The sequence below is a fragment of the Diaporthe citri genome (genome assembly GCF_014595645.1).
Source record: "Diaporthe citri strain NFHF-8-4 chromosome Unknown scaffold_1, whole genome shotgun sequence".
NCBI classification, from domain to species: Eukaryota; Fungi; Ascomycota; class Sordariomycetes; order Diaporthales; family Diaporthaceae; genus Diaporthe; species Diaporthe citri.
The window spans coordinates 3,162,931-3,187,167 of NW_025064846.1; the positions used below are offsets into that span (position 1 = coordinate 3,162,931).

A 24,237-nucleotide genomic window follows, 5' to 3' on the forward strand; every position below is an offset into this window, starting at 1 on the left:
AATGCTAATTCTTGTCCGTCACGATGATACAGCCCAGGTCATCATCCATACGGCAAACATGATAGCGAGGGACTGGACCAATATGACCCAGGCGGTTTGGCGAAGCCCACTGCTCCCACTACACGAGGAACCCCTGGCTTACAGCATGGGAGGCAGTTCGACCGCATTTGGCAGCGGCGGCAAGTTCAAGGTTGACCTCCTGAACTACCTTAGAGCATATGACCACCAGGGGAGGACTGTTTGCAGGACATTGGTTGAAAAGCTGGAGAAATATGACTTTTCTTCGATCAAGGCCGCCCTGGTTGCATCTGTCCCCGGCCGCCACCTTATCCATGACGAATCGGAGACGAGATGGGGCTGGGCAGGCTTGAAGCAGGCGCTGAAAAATGTGCCTGTGCAAGAAGGTGAGTCTGAAATTGTGGTTCAGATCTCAAGTATTGCCACCCTAGGGCCAACAGACGCCTGGCTCCGCCGAAGCCTGTTCGACTCGCTCAAGGTCTCAAGGAATGCCACCCAGAAGCAGCCCAGCTACAAGATCGTGTTTCCTACGCCTGATGAAATCCGGCGCAGTCTGGACGGCTACCAGAGCGGAGCCTCGATACACACGAAGATCCAGTCCGCCCAGCAAGCCAAGCAGCTTCTTTACTTGAAACCCATGTTCTGTCACTGGGCGAATGATGCGCCACGAGGACGGGAACTCGAAGGGGGCCTCTCACATAAAGAGGCAGGTCGCAAGCGAGCAGCGCCCCATATCAAGACTTACATTCGCTATGGTGAGAAATCGATCGATTGGGCGCTCACCACGTCGGCGAACCTGTCCAAGCAAGCCTGGGGAGAAGCCGCCAACTCGTCTGGCGAGATGCGGATAGCGTCATGGGAAATTGGCGTCCTGGTCTGGCCGGCGCTCTTTTCTGAAAAGGCGAAGATGGTCGGCACGTTTCAAACAGATACCCTGGAGGAGAGCACAGAGACATCAACTGTAGCTCTTCGCATCCCGTACGACCAACCATTACAGGCCTATGGTGCAGATGAGAAGCCATGGGTCGCTACAGCAAGCTATCATGAGCCTGACTGGAAAGGTCGGGTGTGGTAGGGGTAGTGGTGACTTCTTGGATCGCCTCACACCCTCACTCACAGAGCGTGAGAGAGACGTAGATTTACTGCAAAATTACTTCTCTACTGGCAAATGAACTCGCGACGGGTTCTCACTTTCGAGCAGCTCTTGGCCGTATTTGTGTGTACACCTAGTCAGGTCGTCTTTCCGCCCGTCTATCTGGCAGTGTGCGCTTGCGTGTGTATGTATATATCCGTGTGTACCGACCTCCTCCACCTCGGGTGTGACCTAACGTCATTTCTCTTCAGCCGGGAGCCCTCGCTTAGTTGCCAACGGCCTCTGGCTCCTTGTTCTCGTCGTATCCGTACTGGGCCTTGAGCTTCTCGACGAGCGCGACGTACTGCTCCTTGGCCTGCTCCTGGGTGACGTCCTCGTCGACCTTCTTCTGCCAGGCGTTCTTCTTCGCCTTGCCCTGTGCGCCGGGTAAAAACAGACATTGTTAGCTGGGTGTTGATGATGTTCACTGGTGGAATGACAGCTTCTCGTCCGCGGCTCTTGCGACTAGGAGGAGCATGGGGACAGGGGCCATGGGAGGACCGAGGGACCGAGAGCGTACCTTCAGGTCGAACATGCCGGGCGCAGGGGCCTTGGAGATGTCCTCGCCGTTTGCGATCTTGAAGAGGGCTGCGCTGTTGTCAGTAGGATGGTCGGGGCAGAAACATCCACGCTTTCAGGTTCGCACCGTAGAGGTCCAGCAGCTCCTCGTTGGAGGGCTTGGAGGTGAGCTTCTTGGAGTCGGCGATGGCCTTTTCGAAAGACATGATGGGTGGTTTGGTTGTGGGGTGTGGGGGGGAAATGGAGTAGACTTTAGCAGTTTTCAGAGGAGTAGAGGATGGTGTTCTTGCTATGCGCTGTGCTTGTTCGAGATGTTGAGGGAAGGGGGGAAGGTTGACGTCCAAGTTGTTGAGAGCTCTACTATGTGACAGGATCCCTGGGGGCCGTTTGGCGGGGCATTGATCACCTGGGCTGCTCCGGCCTGCTGGGCAGGTTTGTGGAGGGAGGGGTTCTGCGTCGTGGTTTGCACGTCATTGGGCCTGACTTGCGGAGGCAGGCCCCACCGTTCGATGCGCTCCAGAAGTCGGCCCTGGGGCCTCGGTAGCCTCCTTCTCTCATTCTCTCCTGTCGTGATGGCCTCACATGATATTTACGACATCTTATCCTTATATCGAAATGACACTTAGATCGACTGGTACCAGACAAGATATGGAAATGGGGACCCTCACTTTCAAGCTCTCTCGATCACCCACTTGTCCGGTAGGCCCATGGCTGCTGCCGCCTTTCTTCGAACCTCTGCTTTCCTTCCATCGAATGACGAAGTCTAAACCCGAACCCCCCCCTTTATATCTACCACGATACTACCTAGACATCCACTATGTGATTACGGCTCGCCCAGAGGCGAGTTAGGACTAAATTTTACCCTCTGACCACTTGGTTGCTCGTACAACTAGATGTGATGTGTCCAGCTACGCATTCTCCTGTTTATAAGATCTCCATTATTAGGAGCAAGTGTGTTACGAGACAGTAAGCGCAAAGGCCAGTGATCAACTCGTTAATATTCGAGGGGAAATAGTAGTGTTGACGGGCCTGTCTCTGGTCTGGGTGATTAAAGAACTGTTAAAGGACAGTGAGCTTTGAGCTTCGGGGATGAGGTATCGGTGGTGACCGTGGTGTAGTCTGGCCGTTCACACAGAAGTGAATGAGTGAGTGATATACCTGTACAACTCAAAACGTCTCCAATGTTAGTTTCAAGTGTTCTCAGGATGCGACCCCTTCCCGGGACGAGTTCCTATATTGAAGGTAAGAGGGAAGAAGTCGCGAACGTAGACCCACCCGATCACATAGCATGGCGCAGGAATGTCTGGCCTATCTAGGTACTCAATAGTGTGATCCTCAGTCGAGCTATTTGATGACCTCAGCCCCTAGATGTGTCCTCGTAAGTTTCCAGTCTACGCAGTGCACGTACGTGCGTCCGGTTTGATAGTCGGTGATAAAGATGGGGGGTGTCCCCGGTTGCGTTTCGGGACCGAGCCGGCGGCCTGACTGGGATCAGCATCCGTCCTGTGGACCTGCATCCGCCAATATCTCAGACTAATTGGTCCCCTGTGGCTGCAGGTGTGACAATAAAGTTCAGCAGCAGCTATGATCTGACGGGATATCGCGAACACCTCTCTGACACTGCTTTTGTGGCCCTCTTCCCATGACCCCGGCTCCCCTAACTATGTGTCGGGCAAGGCAGGTCTGGGAGGAGCTGGGGACCATTGGCTAGCATTTGGCCGGGCGTCCTGTTCGTTGCTAGCCCACTGTCTGAGCAACCTCGCCAGCCCGAGGTCGAGGTCGAGCTCTCCCCCTTTGCTCACTGATTCATCAACCATCACCAGCCGCTGGATGTCGCTGGACACTCCTGGCCCCATTTGTCATCCTACAATCAAGCATTCGTCCCATCTCTGCACGGACTCGCAAGAAGGGTGGCAGGCTGCAAGGTACACCACCGGAATGTTTCCACATGAGCTTCCCCAACACATCTCCGGCATTTGAGTCTCACATCCGGACCCTTCTTCTCTCCTGTATTTTTTCTCCGTTCGGCGATTTACATCTCTGATTGACTCCTGTCACTTGCCCGAAAACCTTCTTGGGCTTCTATTCAGACCGATTCCAGCCAAATTCGAGTGAAAGGCTGCGCCCAACTGCCCAACATGGCCAAGACAGTCGTGATCCTGGGAGGATCGTATGCCGGCCTCCATATTGCACACTACCTGCTCAAGCAGAAGATTCCTGACCTCAAGGTCATCCTCGTGTCAAAGGTATGACAGCCGCGACACCTTTCTGTGTGCAAAGCATGAGACATAGTGCGGAAGCGCAACTTTCGAGCACCTCCCCGTGCGGACCTCCCTCGGGGCTCGCTTGACTAACAGAACAAAACCCTTGTCAACAGAGCTCGCACTTCTACTGGAACATGGCGTCAGTCCGCGCCATCGTCCCGGGCCAGATTGCGGACGAGCAGCTCTTCCAGCCGCTCTCGGCCGCGCTCGAGCGGTACCCCAAGGAGACCTACGAGGTCATCGTCGGCGCGGCCGGCAAGGTCGACACGGGCTCCAAGACCGTCCTGGTGTCGCTGCCGGGCTCGTCGCGCTCCCTGAGCTACGACCACCTGGTGGTCGCCACCGGGTCGCGGTCCACCACGTCCAGCGTGCCCTGGAAGATCCTCGACAGCTACGACGAGACGGTGTCGAACCTGGACGCGACCAGGGAGCGCGTCAAGGAGGCGAAGCACATCGTCGTGGCGGGCGCCGGCGCGACGGGCATCGAGGTCGCGGGCGAGCTGGGGTGCGAGTACGGCAAGGACAAGGAGGTCCACCTCCTGTCGGGCGGGCCCTCGCTCCTCGACGGCGACTCGGTCGGCCCGGCCGCCCTGGCCGAGCTCAAGAAGCTGCACGTCCACGTGCGCTTCGACGCCCGCGTCACCGGCAGCAAGGAGCTGCCCGACGGCAAGACCGAGGTCTCCCTGCAGAGCGGCGAGACCATCACCACGGACCTGTACCTGCCCACGATAGGCATGCGCGCCAACAGCGAGATGATGGACCAGCAGTACCTGACGGACAAGGGCTACGTGAGCGTCGACGAGTACTACCGGGTCAAGGGCCTGGAGAAGGAGGGCGTCTGGGCCCTCGGGGACGTCGTCAGCGTGCCGAGGGGTGGCTTCCTGTTCACGCAGAAGCAGGTGAGTTCTCTCCGCGAGATGCTGGCTGGAATTGTTGGATGGGTGACTGACGACAACGTTTCACAGGCCGCCGGCGTAGGGAAGAACGTCGAGCTTGCCCTCCAGGGCAAGGAGCCCCAGGTCGTAAAGCTGATGCCCGTGGATATTATGGCATGCGCCGTGGGCAGGAATCGGGGCGCAGGCAGGATGGGACCCGTCAAGATGCTGTCTGTCATGGTGTGGTTGGCTAAGGGAAAGACCTTGGGTATACAGCGGTTCCCTGGGTATATCAGCGGCAGCGTGGCTTAGGGTTGTGTTTGTTTTCCTTTGTACATCTTCGGAGATCATTATTCTTGTTTATGGTGCGATGGAGGCCCATTATAAGCTGAAGTTGGAGGACGCAGTGTGCTCCTCATCTACGATAATAATTGCCTTGTGGCTAGAACAGATCCAAAGAGGTATCAACTGCAGTCTCTACCATGGTCTCTTGCTGCTTGTAGGCAGGTATGAAAAGGCGCTGTCCACTTTGGATCATCTGTTCGCCTTCTCGTCCTCGATCTCCCGCCGGATCTGCTCCAGCACCTGTTCCCTCGACCTCAGGTGCGTCTCCAGGCCCTCAACCTGCTCCTTCACCGTCTGCAGGTCGTCCTGGATGCCTTTCAGGCTGTTGCCACCGGCCCCTTTGCTTGCTCCTTCCTCCAAATCCCTCAACTGCTTCCGTTTGTACTCCAGGAGCTGCTCCAGCTCCCTCTTGACCAGCGCGGGCTTGCTCTCCCTCTTCCCGCTGGACCTTATCTCGGCCGAAGACTCGACCTTCTCGATCTTGGCCTCCAGGTCGGCCAGCTGCTTCTTCAGCCTGACCTCCTCCCAGTCGTCGGTCTTCTCGGTGGAGAAGTCGGTGCCGGAGCTCTTAAACCCGCTACGCCCCAGCCGCGTCAGGTACTGGTCGCCAAACTTGGCCTTGCGGCCCGTGGCGGTCTCGTTGTCGGCCTTGACGGCCCACCGGCTCTGCGCGGCGGTGCGCTGGTTGTCGATCTGATAGTCAATCTGGTTGCGCTCGAAGGACGCGCGGAGGGAGGCGGGCACCGTGCGCGGGATCCGGTAGCCCTCGTGGCGGTAGTTGAGCATGTGCAGGAAGGCTACGCATGCATCCTTGTTGACGGAGGAGGCGGCGGAGGGGTTGATTAGGTTCCATGCGGAGCGAATATCGGTGTCGGGGACGTCGAGGCTGTCGTAGAGGTCTTGTAAGGCGCCGACTGTGTGGAAGCAATCACGTATTAGCCCCTTTGTCACGGTCCTCCTAGCAGTAAAATATGTTCATGGCAGCTCACAGGATATCTCCCCACGCATGTCCCGGTTCTCCTGATATATCTGCTCGTACTTGCCCCTATCTGCAGGGCTAATGTACCAATCGAAGCCATCCTTCAGGCCCAGCTCGTCCGGATCGTCGTCGACTTGTTCAAACTGGGCTGCCTTGCCTGTGAGTGCACGGTTTGCTTGGACAAGGTGTGCTTTCGACTCCGGGACCATCCAATCTGGTAGTGTGGCGGGGACGTCCATGTATTCCTAGGAGCAACTGTCAGCAAACGCCGGTCTGCCCCAACAACCGCCTCCCCATCTGGGCCCAGAACGCACGCCGTTGAGGATGTCGAAGATCAGCCGCATGCCGACGCAGAACTCCTCAAAGTCCAGGTTGCCATCGTTATCGACATCTGCAAGGTCCCACACCCGTTCGAGTTGGGCGTCGTTGAGGCCGCTGTTCTTGAGTACGGGCGCTGCTTGCTCTCCTGTGAGGAATTGGCCGCCGCCAGTCCGTGCTGAGAAGATGTTCCAGTATGTCTCGATTTCCTGAGCTTCTATCCGGGGTGCCATGATCGGGGGCCCAGTCGCCGAAGCGTGTGGATGGTGCGGCGTTTGTTGGTTCTGGAGTCCGCTCGGTAGAGTTGGGGCCTCTCTCTTTGGGTTGCGCCAAGTACAAGTACGGAAGTGGTGTTTAGCACGAAAGCTGGAGGAGAAAGCAGGGGTATTTGATTCGATAATGGATTGGTACTGATGGCCTTTCTACAAAGTGAGCCTGGTTAGTCGCAGGGTAAGGCTTCGGTTCAGGGGAGAATGATGCTATTACATTGGGCAGAGTGGACAACTGGGGCAAGCTTGGGAGTGTAATAAGTGGATGCAGTCTCTCATTGCCATCAAGTGGGTCTGTGCACGTTGGCAGGGGGCTGAAGTGCCAACAAGGTCGGGAGCTTCTGAGCTGGAACTCTCTTCCGAGCTACATGACTGCCCCCAGCCCCATCATCATCGACACCACCAATATTATACCAACAACTTCATCATATCATCAAGCTACCCTCTGTACTAGAGATGTGTCATATGTCACAATCCATTGCTATTCTGCCTGCAAGCTCTCTCTCAAAAAAAAAATGCATAATCCTCAATGATGGACCTTTTGTATCCTGTCTCACTGTTGCTGCATTAAGCATTGCTTTTGTGTCCCCGATCCACAATGGCTTCTCTAAGACTTCTTTTGTCTCATCCGAGCCACTACTGAAAAATCTCCTCAGACCTTAATCCAGTCACCTCCCAAATCTCAGCGCATATTTTGGTGCTCTCTACCCAGGATGGCTGATCCGTTTTCGTCACCCATATCCTGCCCCCGTGTTCAGTCCACTGGACTCTATCTTCCTGAAGAATTGACCTGGAAGAGACTCTGATGAGATATCCGTTCTCCCGGAGCAGTATATCAATGGTATATGTACCTTGTAAGGCTGATGATGTCGAGATAAGGCCTCACTTCAAAGACCATCAGTCGAACTGGGAATCAAAGAGTTCTTTTCATCGAATTTTGACAAACATGGCCTTTTCTTTTGGGTCATGAAGGGACGGATTGTTGAGCTTGCTTGAGCTCCTTCAACATTTACCGCCTGAAGCTCTTGCAAAGTACCTGATCAATCTTCGTACGCAGGCATCGTCAATCTTCAAGAACTACCGATTCCCCTCGCCTCGCGTGGAGCGAGGATCTTCACCCGCCGTAAGGGTGTGAAAGCTTCGGGCGGAAAGTCAACTACTCGGTATGAATTTCAAACTGATCAGAATCCTTTGTCTAAAGCTTCTCATCGGTGCTAGCAGATGACCTGTTGATCTTGCGCGCCGCTGCCATCGCGGTCTGCTGGAGCTCCGGGTCGATCTGCTCGTGGATCCTTGTGAACCGGCTGAACGAGACGTCGAATGACCCGTCGCCGCCAAAAACTGGCTTGACCGAGAAGTTGGCCGTTTCTGGCTGGTTCTCTTGAGTCTCGGTGGTCCAGTGGCTACGCGCCAACTCCTTCCAGCTCCTTGCCTCTCTTGGGGGAGCCAGGGGGCTGGCGGGGGCTCTCGGTTTCTTTCTAGCAGGTTGTTGGGCAGGATCCAATGGCGCGTCTGCCTGTCGCTTTGTGGGCCGAGAGGGAGCTGTGTTGTCTTGTTGCCTCATAGGGGAGGCGCTGACACCTCGCGATTCCGGCCACAGCTCCTCGGGCTGAGGGTCATGAAACACGCCAGACGGCCTGGAAGGGTGCATCATTTGTTGAGGGACGGGATAATCAAGACCTTGCTGCATCCTCGAAATAGGACGAGGTGTGGCAGGCCGCTGCTGTTGGAATATCGCGTAAGGCGACATAAGTCCGGGGGACATGGCGAACCCTGGATCCACCTGCATCATGGGGGAAGGAACGCTGGTGCCTGAACTATGGGCTCCATTGTTGTATGATGAGACCGAACGCCGTCGCTGAGACGCAGCTGGCGAGTCCAATGGCACCATTTCCGCCGACAAATTTGGCGAGAAGCCCGACATTCTTTGATGAACGGAACTGCCTTGTCGGAGCCTACCTGGCACACTTCCATCACGCTGGGCGGGAGACCCCTGAGCCGGGGTGAAAGGGATATGCAAGAAGTCCATAGACGCAGTTGTGCCTGAACTGCTTGATTGAGATGTTGGCGAAATCTCTGTGGCCCCAGGGGAGCCGTTCAAGCCAGGCCGAGCAATCTGCGGGACCAACGACATCCTATCTGTGGTCACTGGAAGCATTTCCTGCAAAGCCATTGGTGTCTTCAGGGTCGAGGCAGTCTTGGGCGACCCAGCACCGGAGGGGTGATCATTTCCTGCCGGTATCGTTCCAGGACGGGGCGGTAGGGGATGACCCCGAGCCACTGGCATCGGACGTGCTCCGGAAGGTGACGCACGGAAGGAAGTGTCAGGTAATCCAGCAACGGACCTGGGGACTTCTGTCATTGGCATCCCAGGCACAAACCTGCCCGCGGGCGTGTGTGGCCGTGAAACAACTGGGGCGAACGGTATGTTGAGGTAGCGGGTGTCTTCAGCACTAGATGAAAGATTGGGAGAAAACGAAGACGTATCGAGCATATTGAGCTTCGTGGTCTGATCGCGCTTTCCGACAGGGACGGGCCGAGTGCTCGTCATTCCGGGCTGGCCTCCTGCATGTCTCACTACCTCAGCACCATCATTCACCAATTTGCCTCCTTCGGCCCCTAAGAGACTGTTTCCACCGGCATTCTTGGACGGGCTGGACAACTTGTTCTTAACGGCGGCGGGAGCCTTGGCCGAAGTCTTTTGCGCAGACTTGGCTGCAACAACGTTACCAGCAGAAGCATTCCCACCAGACCGGGGAGTCGGTGTACTGGGGGCGCCAACAACCGGCTTATTGGGCTTGGGCGTAGATGTGTCAACCTTCTTCCGGTACGGTCCTCGCCTCTTGGTTGGAGTTGGAGTTGCAGGTACTCCCGCCTTCGCCCGGCTGGGGGTTTGCTTCTTGCCAACGGAGGTATTACCCTTCTTCGGCCGCTTCTTCTTCGGTTCGAGGCCATAGTCGCCGTCTGTTGGATCTTCCTTCTCGGGCGGAAAGTTGTCAAGATCAGAATCATCTTCGTCTGTCGAGGCGACTCCAGTCATGGCTGACTGCTTCCGCTTGACCCCGGATGTTGCGGCATGCGAGGCTGCCAGAGCAGAAATCGCAGTATTGGGAGTCGAAGCAGTGGCTCGAGCCGTGCTAGGCTTTTCAGCCTGGGCCGCCATGGCATCCGCTTTGGCTTTATCTTTGAGCACTCGCTCCGCCCTATCTGGCTCTTCATCCAGGGCTGCCTTTGTGACGTCCTTACACTTTCTGTTCCTGGAGATGCAGCTGCTGCAGGGCCGACCACCGTTACACCGGGCTCTGACCTTGAAGCAGCTATAGCACTTCGGGAACGTTGCGATTTCTATGCCGTTCTCGCTGAATTGACCAGACTCGGCTGCGCCTTGCGCATCTGACTTCGCGCCGTTGTTAATTGCTTCGCCTGAGGCGGGCACGACGGTGACACTCGCGTCGTGTGTGTCCTTATCGGCCGTGATCAGAGAGTCAGGCTTCGATGATGTCTCGATGGACCGAGATGTCGTGGGGTTAGGCGTGGCGCTCGAGGAATCCCTGTTCCGAGCCTGTGATGCCTGGTCGCTGCGTGCAACGTGACTGCTGTTGTGCCCCAGTGAAGAAAAGGCGGGGACGGCTTTGCTCGCTGGGTGCACGATGCCTTCATGAGGTTGAAGGAAGGGCGGGAGCTGAAGGGAAGGCGATGGATACTGTTGTGGAACGCTTTTGCGCGTAACGTGATTTCCTTCGTCGACGTCGTGGTGCGATTCAAGGAAGCGGCGTGCGATGCCGTTGTCAAATCCAGGCATCTCAGGGCAAAGTCGCATGGCTGAGCTCGTGCTGAACAGCTGTGCGCCTTCGTCACCGAAACCTCCAAACGTACCTCGGAGCATATTCTCATCTGTCCCATGGGATCGGTTGTTGTTTCGCCAGTCAACGTTGCTGCCGGCGTGGCCGTCTGCCTCCTCACGCATGAGACTCCCCGCTTCGTTCTCGTCGTATTTGTCGTGTACGAGGAAATTGGCAAGCGCAGCAGCTGGGGCAGGCTCAACATACCTCAGGCCACCATGCGCAGGTTCGGGAATGAAATCGAAGAACCCCCCGCTCTTGATGGGGCGACCGTTGACACGTTCAGCCAAAGCCTGGAATTGCTGCAATGGCGAGGAGACCGGCTCCTTGTCTTGCGCGGGACCCTGAGGAAGAGCTTCCATGAGCGCCTCGCGCTGTACAGAACCATTCCCGAGCTGTGGAACTGGCCCTTGCCATATGAACTCGTTGCCACTGTAGAGCGCCTTCTTGGTGTCTTCGGTCGAGAATATGAATTCGTTGTTCTCGTCGAAAATACCCGGGATCTCACGGAACGCAGTTCCAGTGCCAAACCATTGGCCAAAGCGGTCGGCGTACTCCTGGAGGCCGGCAAATGTCAGGAAGCTGCGGCCACTCGCGATGTCTTCCCTCGAGAACCTGTCGGTAAGGAGTTCCAATTCAGGTGGGCACGCTACGGGAGCCGACTGCTCATCGTTCGCCTGAGCGCCGGTATGATCTGCTACTTTCTCTGCTACTTTCTCGGCACCAAGCTGGCCAGTTTCTTTCCCAGCTACGACCTGAGCGTTTGTTTCCTGAAAGAGCTCGAGCTCGGGCTCGTTTTGAAAGTCGTAAGCTCCTCCGAGAATTGGTGGGCCGACTGCAGCATCAGTGATCGTTCGTGTAGCTCCAACACCGAAATCTTGCCATTCGAGCTCATGCTCGTGCATGACTTGATCAACTCCAGCTTCCGGCACTGGCTGCTCGATTTCGTGTTGCGCGCCGTCGAGCTGGAAAAGTTCACCAACAGGGCGGACAGGTTCGTCCTGGTAGGTGCCGTTCTCCCAAAGCGTCTTCTCGCGTACGTACATGTTGACGAACTTGATCACGTCGTCTAGGGTGAGACCCAGCAGATTCGCGGCCGCAGTGATTCCATCCTCGTGGTCGTTGGCCAGATCATAGATTATGGCCCACTGGACATTGCGACTGAGAGCGGACCAGTCCTGGGCCGACGAACGCGTTGTCAGTTTCTCGCCTTCAAGCACATGCACAAACGGTTTGGGGAGCAGTGAAATTAGGCTGAGAAGGGTGGCGGGCTGAGAAAGACAGGAATCGCTTGGACTTCTTACCTGGTATACTGAGCACAGATGAGGATGAATCACAAGGGACTCATCGTCATCGTCTGTTTGAGGCTCCTCGTCGTCCTCAAGGTCCGCCATATTTGCCTCAAACACCTCGTCAAATTCGTCTCGTTGCTCGATGGAGTCAACGACGGGCTGTGACTGGTCAGGGCGGACGATGGTGGACTGGCGACGTAGGTGAGCGACGGTAGGGCCAGGCGACTCTGCGACTTGACCTGGGGCGCGCGTCGGTATGACGGGCTCCCCGAACGCGTCTCGTGGCTCGCCCTGCTCCTGCCACATCTTGTACTGGGCCTCGCCGGGGGAGGGCTCGTCGAGCTCGAGCGAGCGCCATTGCACGAACTTTGCGCGGTCCATGTTGAAGATGGGGTCTTGGTGGACGAAGACTGGGCGGCCGGGGTCGATGGGCTCGAAATCGTCGCGGTAGCGCACTGGGCGTTTGAGGCGCGAGGTTTTGCGCAGGCTCATGGTGTTTGTACTGCGGTCAAGGGGGGCATCCTCGTCGTAGGACGAGTCTGAGTCGAAGTAGTCGAAAGCCATTCTAAGTAGCTGCGATGCTGTGTCTGTGACGGGGACGGGGGTGGTCGACGGGGGTGCAGATAGGATGGATCAGGCTGTTGGTTTGGTACCTGGATACCTGATAAGGCAAGCAAATCCAATCAAAAGGGTTGAGGTCGTGGTTAAAAGATGCCAGAGCACGATGCGAAATGCTATGTCCAGTGGTAGAGCTGGAACCTGACCGACGAACGCGTGAGGTGAGTCGATGTTAGGGTGACCATAAATCAGTGATTCCAAATCAAGCTCAGCTGTAACAGTCCTGAATAAAGACGATCATGGTTCTTTTCTCTGAAGCACCAAAAGCCCTCTATCTGCTCAGGGAAGGAACAAGCACTGTAAGCAAGCTGTGCAAAGTCTCATGTGTTGAGTCTGCGAGATTGTCACAGCAACCATGTGATGGTGACGCCTTATGTATGAGCTTGGGGCTGGAGTAAGAGCAATTACTTCACAGCTGCTACGAGCTCCAGGGGCAAAGGCTCCGACCTTCAGATTAATGAATATCAGATGCCAAACTTGGTGAGATGAGAATCTGCTTGGAGCCCTTCGAATGAGTTAGTAAAGTATGGCCTTCTGCTTTTGCCTCTCCAATATGCAAACTCCGGGTATTCACTTGACCAAATTTCCCAAGGAATGTCTGATAAATTTAGATTGCTGAGGCAAAAGTGAGCCCCTGTGGAGTGCTTTGGAACAGTCTCTTGAGATATGTCCCTACAAAGTGGCTCACTCCAAGCCACTTCAGGAGTAATGCCTTCTCTGGCATTTTCTTCTGATTTTCTTTCCACACCCCTTTCCTCTGAAGCCACCCACTGAAGACTCTACACTCACTTGTTCTTATATCAATGCCCAGAAGACCATGTTGAAGTATCTGCTTGTGAAGTCATGACACATGTAGTGCCATGAGAAACAGAGCGAGCCTAGGAAGACATGGACCAGTGTGACTACTCAGTGTAGCAATCACCAAGTGGGTGAAGAGTAGATGGCTAGAGGCTTTGTTGGATTATTGGTTCCTATGAGGCGGCTTGCTTGATACGCAGCCCTTTGATAAGAGCTCTAGCTATACTCCATTGCCGTGTTTGATGCATCTCAATCTCATATTGTAGTCCAACACCTCCTGGCTTCCTCTTCCATGCCTCAGCAAGGTCTCTCGCCTCAGAACGCCCACCCATCATGCTGTGAGAATGGGGTATCAGTACGGTTTCCAGCCAACGCCTAACAAACCAAAAACGCCGCCAATCATGGTCAAATGAAAACAGCGCGGGCGGCCCCTAATAATGCCTTGCCCTCCATACACAGTTCCGTGGCATCCAAGAGACCTTGACCTATAGGTGCCATTTCCGCACGCTAAAGAACACCTGCCGCTCCTGGACCATTGGGAGCTTCAGTGTGGATCTGTCAAATTGCCCCGTGCCTACCACGCCGCGCCTAGTTCTGTCGGTACGGCATGAACTCAGACCTGTTTTCGTAGCGGTCACAGTCCATCACGACATCTTCAACAAATTCGTCCTCATCGATGGTGTCATAGATGCTTCTCTTTTTGGGCGCTGGTAGCTGAGACTCCGCGGAGACCATCCTCCGCGCCTTGAGGATGTCCCCGAACGTCCGCAGAAGGTGCTTCATGTCCTCGTCAAAGGTGGCGCAGAAGCGCTGGGCAGAGATGAACTGCACAGTGCTGACCATATCAGTCCCGTAGATAGCCATCAGGTAGGCCGCCACCACCACTGCGGACCGCTCGTTGCCGGTCTCGCAGAAGACGAGCACCTTGCCCCGCCTGAAGGTGGACGTGTCGATGGCCACATTACCGGCGTCATTAACAGCCTGCAACTGGCTCCTGTACACGCGAAGGAGGTGGTCGTTGATCTTGGCAATGGTGGGTGGGAAGTCGTGGATGAGCTGGGTCTTGCTGGCCATGCTGACGTTCTCGATTTCCAGGTTGAGCTCTGCAGCGGCTTTCTCCATGGCGATGAGGCGTAGGTGCGACATGGACGCGTCTCGCACGGCAAGCAGCATGGTGATGCCTTGCTGCCTGAGGAATTCATGGTCTCGGACCACAGCGAGGGGGCCGAGGTAGAGGAAGTCCAGGATGGGTTGAGCCTTGCGCCGGTCTTCGTACTTCCACGTGTTTTTGTAATTGTCTGAAGCCTGTTGGACTTTCCCGCCGGTGATGATCTTCAGATCGTCAGAGGTGAGATCACGTGGGTCAACAGAGGCGTAGGATGGGGTCAGAGTGAGAGGCCTGTTGTTGTTCTCGGCCAGCGGAGTGGGGATGTGGATGTATGGCGGGCTGGGAGGCCGGTTGGTGAAGGACGCTGTGCGGACGACGCCGTCAGACAGCGAGTGTGGCTGCGAGTCTTGAACCCGTGAAGGCTGCATGATGGCAGACCTCCCGATTGGGAGAAGGAGGTGAGTTAAGGACCCCTGCTGAAGGGGGATTGGTGGGAGGTGAGAGACGAGAGGCGGCGTTGTTGTGATGAAGTGAGAAGTGACGAGTTGTTGCAATGGCCTTCAATAGCAGACGTGCATGTAGGCCAGTTCTCGTCTGGCGGTTGACGGATCTAGAAATTTGCTTATTCCGTTATGGCTGTGGCCGGGGCCGGGTTGTGGAGATGATCAAGAACAATGTGTCTGTGTCTTTGTCTCGAGAGAAAGCGAGGGATGAAGTAGGGTTGACTACCGCACTCGAGATTGAGAGCGATCTGAGTCGTCGCTGCCCGCCAGGCACCTGCGCCTGCCGAGTTACATCTAGTCCACTGCCTAACAGTAGGCAGGTGTTTAATGTGGGGCGGGAGATCAGCCACTGGAAGGCCCGGTCCTCTGGCACCTGCCAGGGGCCCCATGTGCAAATCTTAGGGCAGCTTAGGGGAATCCCATCACAGCCAATTCATTTGTACATACTCTCATTAGCAAGTAGCATCGTATCATCGGCATGGCTGCCCCTGTTGCTTCCGCGCTCCCTTCCTGCAATGCATTGCATCGTGGCAAAAAGACAACGGCCTGGAAGTAATTGAAGTGCCAACTCGATGGTAGATATTCATTTTTTTGGCAGGCAAGGCGCCGCAGGATCTGGCAGATCTGATTTGCTGTATCATACATGAGAACTGTGCCTGGTGCACCTCAGTCATCAGTAGTACAAACCAAGTCGTCTAAAACTAGGCGGAATCCGAGGCTGACTTTGCTCGTCTGTCACTACCTGTGCTAGACTCGGTTGGTGTCAACCCACTGACGCTGCTTTCTCGAGCCAGCGGTGACAAAAATTCCGGGGTGACAGATCGAGATTCCACCCCTGGCCTCTTCCCAGACTTGGATCCTTGAGAAGATAGGGCCTTGTTCCTTTTCTGCGAGGCATCCGATGACCTCCTACTGGTGCTTCCTTCCTTGACCTCCAGCGTCGGTGTGGGGCTCCGGCTAGAGTGGCCAGAGATGCTGCCCCGGCGGACGCTTCCGCTCCGCGACCGCTTCCCTTCCCGTTCGACCACCGAGAGCCTGCGATGGTGTGCCTTTTCAGGGTGCGCGTGGTGTGGCTTCTCCATGATCTGTGCCGGCTTCGCCCATGGTGCCCACCACAGCCAGCCAAACTGCTCTCTGCGCAGACAGCGGTCTCTGTCCTGGATCTTGGCGCGGAACAGAGACCTCCTCTCGTTCTCTCGGTCCCAGTATTCGGTCCTGTACAGCTCCCAGTTTTCGCGGAACGTGGGCGAGAAGGGTTTCGCCAGCAACAGGAGCTTCACGTAGTCTCCTCCGGGGGCGAGGTCCTCCTCACGCCCGGCCTTCTCCTCGTCGCTGGTGACGGATGGGAGGATCGGGTGACCCTTGCCCGCGAGGTCCAGCTCCTTGTCCACCTCTCGAAGTATCGCCGGGTCGACGAATTGATATGAGGACCCCGCGGTGTGAGAGAACAAACCGTAGGTAAGGAACCAGCCCAGCGTGGACAGTGCCTCAGCGTACCAGGACCTCTTGACGAGCACGAGCTTGAGGTTGAAAGCCCTGATGCCGCGATTGGTGATGGCAAACCACCTCCTGGGCCACCTGACCCCACGCTCCCATATGCCCGTAGCCCAGACGAGGGCGGCAGTAATAACGCCTCCCATGAAGCACAGTTTCTCGATCATCTCGACGCCCCAGTAGACAGAGCCGCCCAGCCCCCTGCCGTCCTCCCTCGGAGCGAAGAACAGGGCATATCCGAAGCCCACGACCCAGACGCTGAGGATGGAAAGGAAGAAGGTGTGGTGTCGCCTGCGGGCGCGAAGCTCGAGGTACTGTGCGCGCAGCGAGGCCTCGAGGATGAGGAGATTGAGGTAGATCATGGACGGGGAGGAGGGCGCGTGGCTTAGGGGGTCGCCGGGCTTCCCGCTGGAGGGGGTGACGCCGGAGGTGCTGGCGACCTTCTCGGCAGCCTTCTCGGCGGGCGGGGCGGCGGTGCCCTTGACGATCGAGTCGAGGTCGTCAGGCATGGCTGCGACTATCGAGTGTGGCTGCGGTGGGACGAGGCGGCGCAAGCGAGGTGTCGCAAGTGAAGGGGGGACGGGGCGAGGCGAGGCGGTGCGAGGCGGTCAGGCTGGGAGCGTGCGGCCTGGACATTCGCATGTGCGCTCATGTGCCTGTGTTGTGCTGTGCACGAAGACCGCGTAGCCAGGCTCTTGCTGAGCTGGAGTGTCTATGTGGTGGCTCTCTTCAGTGGAGCTGTAGATGGTGGTTGGTCGATCACATGTAGGTGTAGGTCTATAGTGGCACGGCACTCACGCGCAGCACAACTGCAGCAACTGGAGAGGTGGGATGGCATCGCATGGCCATGGCCCCAGCCCAACAACGGATAGAACCGAGCTTTCGGCCTGTCAGGTGGGCCTTGGCTCGGGCAGGCAGGGGCTGCCGCTTCCTGCCCCAAGCTCCTCTCTCAAAGCCTAGGCCCAAGGTGGTCTTGTCTTAGTACCCCACGGTATGCCGCCAGGGGTCGACTGCGTCATCGGCTACTGGCAGACTGGACGCAAATACGACCTGGAGTTAGCGGGAACGAGAGCCCGGACAGATGTTTCGAGTGGGTCGGAGTACGGGCGGATTCTGAAGGCCGACCCAGCAATTCCACGCCGCAAAGGATGCACGTCGTGACGGTCATTGGTTGGGGGCCTGTGGTCTGTGTTCGGACTCGCAAAGTAGCCAGGGCCCTATTGCCATTCCCGCAGGCATTCAGTGCTGCTTGAGGCCCGTGTTGCTCCTTAACTCCGTGCCAGCTGCAGGTCCATGATGCTGCAACGGGTCGGAAGGCACAGCTGGCTGACGACGTTCAAACACTCGCAATGCCTCGAGGCTGTTATTAATAAGAAGAGGTTGCGCCCCTTCCCTGCGTGACCGAGGGGGGAAACATGTTGGCCTCTAGAATATTCGTCCCTATACCCATACCCAGATTTATCACTGTATCCCTAGTAAGACCTATTGCGACGAGACGCCCACTCGCATCCCACCTTGCCCGCTGCAGTAACAGAACCACCGCCTCTCCCCCCTGCCGCAGTGTTAGTCTCGCCACCATGTCTACCGCCGCCGCACTTCCTCAACAACCTCAACATTTCCCACAACCCGAGGTCGCCCCCACTTCCACCTCTCCTCATCCCTCTGATTCCGAAACATCGTTGTCCTCCAGGGACTCCTCTAGGTCAGGCTCAAGGTCTAGGAAGCAGGAACAACAGCGTGGTCAGCAGCGAATGTCGACGTATTTCCCCTTGGGTTACAAAGAGGCCGCCTACCAGTGGGTAAGTCGTGCCTGTCTCATCTGCCCCTCGACGCGCCTTAGCTCTAGAGCCACCACACCACCGTAGAAGCGAATGCTGATTGTTACATTCTCAAACCAGTGGGCAAACCTCTCACCTGCCGCATCCGAGCGCAATGTCCTAAAATATGTCCCCTACCTCCGGGAGGCCATCTCCGACTCCGCCAACCCCCAAGGTGCCATCTCCAAACCCGATCCCTACGGCCCTCGGGTATGGCGCTCCACCATGGTCGCCCTGTCCGGGAAGAACAGGGCCTTGAACGAGTACTCGGTCGAACGCCTCGATGACTCGCCAGATGAGACCCTCGTCATGCTCCACGGCTACGGCGCAGGCCTGGGCTTCTTCTACAACAACTTCGAGCCACTCACGAGGGTCAACGGATGGCGCCTGTACGCCCTAGACATGCTAGGCATGGGAAACTCTTCGCGGCCACCGTTCCGAATTAAGGCCAAGGACCCAGCGGAGAAGATCCAGGAGGCCGAGGGCTTCTTTGTCGACGCGCTCGAGGAGTGGCGCAAGATCCGCAAGATCGAGAAATTCACGCTCTTGGGCCACTCCATGGGGGGCTATCTGGCGACGGCCTATGCGCTCAAATATCCCGGTCATCTGAACAAACTGATTCTCGCTTCGCCCGTCGGGGTTCCCGAAGATCCCAACGCGACAAATGCCGAGCTGCCCGAACCGAAGGACTCGACACTGGCGCAAGAGTTCACCCAGAGCCAAGAAAGCATTGTTCAGCAGGACAGCAACACTAAGACTACAGATGTGCGCGTCGGCAACAACAAAACGAAGCAGGCCCCCAAGGCTCCACGGAGACAACTCCCTGGCTGGCTTATATGGCTGTGGGATACCAACGCCGTCTCGCCGTTCAGCATTGTCCGCATGGGCGGACCCCTCGGCCCGCGCTTCGTGTCCGGTTGGACATCGCGTCGTTTCAACCACCTGCCACCCGAGGAGGCTACCGCTCTCCACGAGTATTCGTACAATTTGTTCCGGCAGAAGGGCAGTGGTGAATTTGCTCTGACCTATCTCCTCGCGCCTGGTGCATACGCGCGAGACCCACTCATCAACCGCATCGATGAGGTTGGTCGGCAGGTCCTGAAACCCGCCTCCGAGGGCCAGCCAGCAAAGCGCGAAACTGGCTTTCCCATCGTCTTGATGTACGGAGACGGGGACTGGATGGACGTCGGAGGCGGCTTCGCTGCGGAGGAGAAGATAAAGGCACGGATTGAGAAGGCGCTGATGGAAGGCACAGAGGAGGAGAGGAAAAACGAGAATGGAAGCGCAAGAGTGGTCGTCGTGCGGAAGGCTGGCCATCACTTGTACTTGGACAACCCGGATGAGTTCAACAAGTACATCGTGAAGGAGCTGGAAGAGACGAGGGACTACAACAGAAGGAGAAGATCCCAAGGTCTGTCTGTGTAGTAGACACAATTCGGCCATGGCCGGATTTTCAAGGCGACGACGTATATATGAAGGGAGGGTTGGGGGTGGAAGAGTCCTCCGCAAGTTTGCATTGGCTAGGCGTTAGGACTTGAGAGATTTAGAGAAGACACCCAGGGGGTTAGGAGTGTCTGCTTCTGGTGGTCGAGGCCGGCGAGCCAGGGTCGACCAAAGACCTAGACACGCTGAGAAGGCAGCGTGCGCTGTGCGAGGACAGTCCGCAGCATAGAAAGATGGAACACTTCCCTAGATTGTTACACCACGAGATGTAAAGCTAGTTTAATTCAGATACCGCTATTAAGAACTCTCTGCACAGATCACTCGAGTAGGCTGGATGCCCTGCCAAGATGCCACCGACTCTGTCCACATATCTGACCTACCTCGCGCACACTTATTGGCGTGCTCCTAGGTTGATTCTCCTTGTTGCCTCTTGCACAAGCGACAGGGACACAGTTCGCGGGAACGAGGTAGTGAGACACGGTGGTGCTGATCACGTTCGTAGCGCTGGGTCTCACGTGGGAACTAGTGATGGATCACTCAAGACGTGTCGTGCTGTGGTACACGGGGCTCTTGGCGGCGTGAGAGGTCACAGCGAGAACGTGATGTATGGGAGTGCGGGTAGGTGTGGTATGTGTGACACCACACAGTATCAGAGAGTCGGATCATCTCACTGCCTCCGAGAAGCCAGAAGTGACTTCAGGCATTATAGTCGCAAGAGGGCCCATAGTAGAGTGACAGTGAAGGAATAGAAGGGGAATGGATGATTACGGTCTAATGATGGTATTATTAAAAGATCATCCGGAGGTAGCTTTTTGTGCTCAATGATGGTGTCCTCCGAGCACGTCTCAACAACACAGGGTAAGCCTGGGGAAAAGAAAGCCCCATCGAACACTGTGTCCCTCCCTGTGCGGCCTCGATACTCCTTTTTTAATCACTAGTGCAACGGCACTGGACGTGGAGGCCCACGAGCTTACTATTTACAGCAAAAAGAGAACCTAGAAAACAAATTTGACCCACAGGAACTCCATGCATCTATTCATCATCAATCATCCCCCTCACACAGTAGTCGCTGTGTAAGTCTCCTCAGTGCGACCCTCCCATGTCCTCCATCGACTCCCGGAAGATGGATTTCCTACTGGGCGCCGGACTATTACTCGACCGAGGAACCTGGGGCCCGGGCGGGGGGTTCAGCGGGCTCACGGGCCCGCTGCCGCTCCTCGCGCTGACGTAGTCCTCCGCGTCGACCTCGCCGGCCGTCGGCGGGCTGATCACCGCCGGCGGCGTGCCCGGCGCCGGGTTGCTGCGGAGCGGGTTGAGCGAGCCCTCCTCCATGATCGGCGGGCTCGCGACGCGGGACGTCTGCTGCGGCCCCAGGCGCGGCGAGCCGACGAGCGTGCCGTCCATCGTGCTGACCGTCGCCGGGTCGCTGATGTTCCTCAGGTGGGATCGGTCCCGCTCGCTAAACGCCGATACCCCCGATTCGCCCCGCGGAGACTCCTGATCCCCCGACGCGGCGGCGTTGTTGCCGCTTGAGGTGGGGGCTGGGAGGGGCTTCCCGGCGGTGGGGGTGTGGTCACTGTCATAGGGGGAGGTGGCTGGCAGTGCAGGTGAGTCCGGGCGCACCTGCTGCTCGGGGTTGAAGGGCTGTGCTGGGGGAGGGTTCCTCGAGGAGGGCCCTGCAAGCATGGCACCTCCTGCGGCGGAGTTGCTGCTTACCATGCTTGCGTGGTCTGTCGCGGCTATGGACGAGTATTGGAACGACGGGTTGCCCAGCGGGCTGCTCCCACCGCCGGCTGAGCCGAAGTGCGTGTGTTTGCTGATGATGTCCACGGGCGTCAGGGCCGTGTCTGACAGTTCCGCACGGGGCGAGGTGTCTGCAAGCAATTAGTACCAAATATCCCGGCGCGGGCTCAGACTCGACGGGAGGAGTGGCGTACCCATTAGCTCGGCGACTTGAGTGTCGCCCATCTCATGGCGCATGAGCTGCTGTTGCAGCTGCTGCTGGTGCGGATGAGGGGCGTACAACGCAGCGCGCTCTGGGTCTGGGCTCTGAGGCATGTCATCGCTGGTAGTGACCGTGGGTGCCTTTGTGTCTGTTGGTTGGCCGCGGATCCAGGACATGATGCGGTGGCCATTCTCGTCGGTCATCTCGCTCATGCCACCGTTCTTCTTCAGGTACTTGCGGCGCCGCCAGAACAAGAAGCCCAGGCCGACAGATGTGAGTAAAATCAGACCTAGGATGACACCAAGAAGCGGGGGCAGAAAGCCTGGGACGCCACCGCCACCAGACTCGGCGCTGGAAGTCGGCAGACCTGACCCGCTCGTGGCAGCTGGGGCGTACGGATAGTAAGTCGTGAGCTTCGAGGTAGGATATGACGATGCGAAGACGCTTGCCAGCGCCGAAGTAGCCCAGCCCGTGGGTCCAGGTGTGATCTCGGTCGCGCCGCCTTTCTCGTCGCCGCCGATCATTGCATAGATCATTTCCGGGACGTGGTAGTCAGACCAGAGGCTTGGGTCGTACCTGTCTATCCACTTGGACGAGCTCAGGTTAAACAACTGGATGATGCCACCATTGACGCAAGTTGTGGTCGTGCCGGCCTGCGCTGGATAGCCTCCAATCACCATCATCTGATCCGGGTACGGCATGAAGCATTTGTGGCCTGCGCGCCCGTACCCAGCCCGTCCGGAAGCGACCTTCATCCACATGAAGGAAGGCAGTGACAGGATCCAGACGTCGTCCTTGAAGTCCGACGCATCGGTATGATGAAGCCCGTCATAGCCACCGTAGTAGTAAATGTTGAAACTTGAGTAATCTTGAGCTGGTTGCATGACAACACAGCCTCTGGCAAGCTGCGAAGGCCCGCCAACCGTGGGCTGTGTGTACCAATTTCCGCTTGCGATGTCGTATATGTCGATATTGGACATGAACGAAGGGCTTACATTCTCCTGCGCCAGTATCAGTATGGCATCAACCAATGCCCAGTGGGGTGGATTGTCCTTACACTACCAGTCTGGTTTTCCGAGAAGTGTGCAGAACTGACAAATTCAGGGTAGATTACACCGCCAATGGCAACCAGAATCCCTTGTGCACCGACTGGGACCCAAACGAGTTCTGGATTCGCGCGCCCCGGGATGCTGTCGGGCAAGGTCTGGTTGCTCCATTGCTCCTCATTTTGCGTAGCCATGTCGAGTGTGATCAAGGTGTTGGAGACGTTGATGGCTGTCAGCGAGTCGTTGTAGCTAGGATAATATACGGGACCCCATTCGGGGGCACGAAGCCCGGAGAAGTAGAATGCCTTGTTCTCTGAGGGGGCGTTGGCAGCACCCCCAAAGGCGAGATATCTGGTTAGATCGTCAGGCAGATCAGTGCTGATGTAACCTGGTGTGACTTTCTTGTCGACGCCATAGCTATCTTGCTGATATTCCATGACCTCGTTCGCGTCCGGGTCGGGATATTTGTCAGTTTGCCTCAGCAGGCCGCCATACATGAAGAACTGGTGATCATTCGCGAGCAGTGCTCCGTCGAAATAGTTTGGGGCGAGATTGCTCGCAGCACCTACGACCTTGGGATTCTGGCCGAAGACATCGCTGATGTTTTGGCTCATGTTGAAGGGCCTACTGAAGTTCAAAGTATAGACGATACCCAGCGGGTTGTCTGTTGATCCCGTTAGGAGAACGCATACACAACAAATGACCAGACGTCGACCTACCATCTTGGGTTGCCGAACCGTAGGAGCCATCAGCCATGCCTGGAATCCAGGCCAGGTACCCGCCATCGATGTAGACCGTATCCTTGAGGACAGCAGCTGCAATTGTTAGTTTATGGCTCCTCTCGAGTGATGGCTGTGCAAACCTCTTGGTTGTTGCCACATGCACATGGTCGCATTGACCTGATCGCTCTGCCATCCAGACTGTTGGGCCATCGCTACGGACACAAGGCCCGCAGCTATTGGAAGTGACCGCATCATTAGACCCGATGTGCTGAACGCCAAAAGAGAACGTAGACCAGCCGGTCTTCAGACTTCTACACGGATCTCTGAGCGGCAAGAACAGGAAAACGTAATGTCTGCTTGAAAAATGCTTCTAGGTACACATCATCGCAGGACGAATGCTGTGCTGGGAGGATCACAAGTTGACCATGTCCTCAAAGCTGAACAAAGACGAATCCGTTGCCTCGTGGGCTGCTGGAATGCGGAACTGGAAGCCGCCAAGTGCTGTTGTTGACGTTAGATACACAAAGCAAGACGAGGCACGCAGCCACAGACGGACTGCACGGAACCGACGAGAAACCGCATCTGGAAGAGACCCGGATCCAGTCTTTGTCTCGAGAAGGGATCAAGATCTTGGAACCAGAAAGGTGGAATGATGCAAGCGAAAAGGCGGGACCCGGCTTACCCAAACTACTCGGACCAGGACAGGATGCAAGCCCGAGGGAGGACGTAGAGTCTCTAGACAGAGTCAAACTCACAAATGTAAAAGAGGAGTATGGTATATCGACCAGGATATGGATTCCGAACCGTATTCGAGTTTCTGAGTTGCCTCACAGGGCTCACGGCTGGCAGGGCGGGCTGCTTCACTGATACACACGCCGCCCGAACAGCAA

At 56.6% G+C, this 24,237-nt stretch overlaps 9 protein-coding genes across 9 annotated transcripts; 3 read left to right on the top strand and 6 right to left on the bottom strand.

Moving 5' to 3' along the window:
- Position 1: 1 nt before the first annotated feature.
- On the top strand, positions 2 to 1,093 carry INS49_000842 (uncharacterized protein; the record flags this gene model as incomplete). Its single annotated transcript, XM_043161677.1, has 1 exon — positions 2 to 1,093. One exon carries the CDS (start codon positions 2 to 4, stop codon positions 1,091 to 1,093), a length of 1,092 nt encoding a protein of 363 aa, XP_043030183.1.
- Positions 1,094 to 1,376: 283 nt separating this feature from the next.
- Positions 1,377 to 1,875, bottom strand: INS49_000843 (uncharacterized protein; the record flags this gene model as incomplete). Its single annotated transcript, XM_043161678.1, has 3 exons — positions 1,377 to 1,526; positions 1,671 to 1,738; positions 1,797 to 1,875. The coding sequence occupies 3 exons, from the start codon at positions 1,873 to 1,875 to the stop codon at positions 1,377 to 1,379; spliced, it is 297 nt and encodes a 98-aa protein (XP_043030184.1).
- Positions 1,876 to 3,807: 1,932 nt separating this feature from the next.
- INS49_000844 (uncharacterized protein) lies at positions 3,808 to 5,120 on the top strand (the record flags this gene model as incomplete). The annotated part of the gene is made up of 3 exons (XM_043161679.1): positions 3,808 to 3,915; positions 4,047 to 4,832; positions 4,899 to 5,120. 3 exons carry the CDS (start codon positions 3,808 to 3,810, stop codon positions 5,118 to 5,120), a joined length of 1,116 nt encoding a protein of 371 aa, XP_043030185.1.
- Positions 5,121 to 5,342: 222 nt separating this feature from the next.
- Positions 5,343 to 6,683, bottom strand: INS49_000845 (uncharacterized protein; the record flags this gene model as incomplete). Its single annotated transcript, XM_043161680.1, has 3 exons — positions 5,343 to 6,067; positions 6,143 to 6,377; positions 6,447 to 6,683. 3 exons carry the CDS (start codon positions 6,681 to 6,683, stop codon positions 5,343 to 5,345), a joined length of 1,197 nt encoding a protein of 398 aa, XP_043030186.1.
- A 1,231-nt stretch (positions 6,684 to 7,914) lies between these two features.
- Positions 7,915 to 12,417, bottom strand: INS49_000846 (uncharacterized protein; the record flags this gene model as incomplete). Its single annotated transcript, XM_043161681.1, has 3 exons — positions 7,915 to 8,328; positions 9,319 to 11,739; positions 11,866 to 12,417. 3 exons carry the CDS (start codon positions 12,415 to 12,417, stop codon positions 7,915 to 7,917), a joined length of 3,387 nt encoding a protein of 1,128 aa, XP_043030187.1.
- Positions 12,418 to 13,857: 1,440 nt separating this feature from the next.
- On the bottom strand, positions 13,858 to 14,805 carry INS49_000847 (uncharacterized protein; the record flags this gene model as incomplete). The annotated part of the gene is made up of 1 exon (XM_043161682.1): positions 13,858 to 14,805. The coding sequence occupies one exon, from the start codon at positions 14,803 to 14,805 to the stop codon at positions 13,858 to 13,860; it is 948 nt and encodes a 315-aa protein (XP_043030188.1).
- A 776-nt stretch (positions 14,806 to 15,581) lies between these two features.
- On the bottom strand, positions 15,582 to 16,883 carry INS49_000848 (uncharacterized protein; the record flags this gene model as incomplete). The annotated part of the gene is made up of 1 exon (XM_043161683.1): positions 15,582 to 16,883. One exon carries the CDS (start codon positions 16,881 to 16,883, stop codon positions 15,582 to 15,584), a length of 1,302 nt encoding a protein of 433 aa, XP_043030189.1.
- Positions 16,884 to 17,951: 1,068 nt separating this feature from the next.
- Positions 17,952 to 19,616, top strand: INS49_000849 (uncharacterized protein; the record flags this gene model as incomplete). Its single annotated transcript, XM_043161684.1, has 2 exons — positions 17,952 to 18,173; positions 18,273 to 19,616. The coding sequence occupies 2 exons, from the start codon at positions 17,952 to 17,954 to the stop codon at positions 19,614 to 19,616; spliced, it is 1,566 nt and encodes a 521-aa protein (XP_043030190.1).
- Positions 19,617 to 20,717: 1,101 nt separating this feature from the next.
- Positions 20,718 to 23,557, bottom strand: INS49_000850 (uncharacterized protein; the record flags this gene model as incomplete). The annotated part of the gene is made up of 5 exons (XM_043161685.1): positions 20,718 to 21,508; positions 21,572 to 22,580; positions 22,637 to 23,289; positions 23,345 to 23,440; positions 23,488 to 23,557. The coding sequence occupies 5 exons, from the start codon at positions 23,555 to 23,557 to the stop codon at positions 20,718 to 20,720; spliced, it is 2,619 nt and encodes an 872-aa protein (XP_043030191.1).
- Between the last annotated feature and the right edge of the window lie 680 nt (positions 23,558 to 24,237).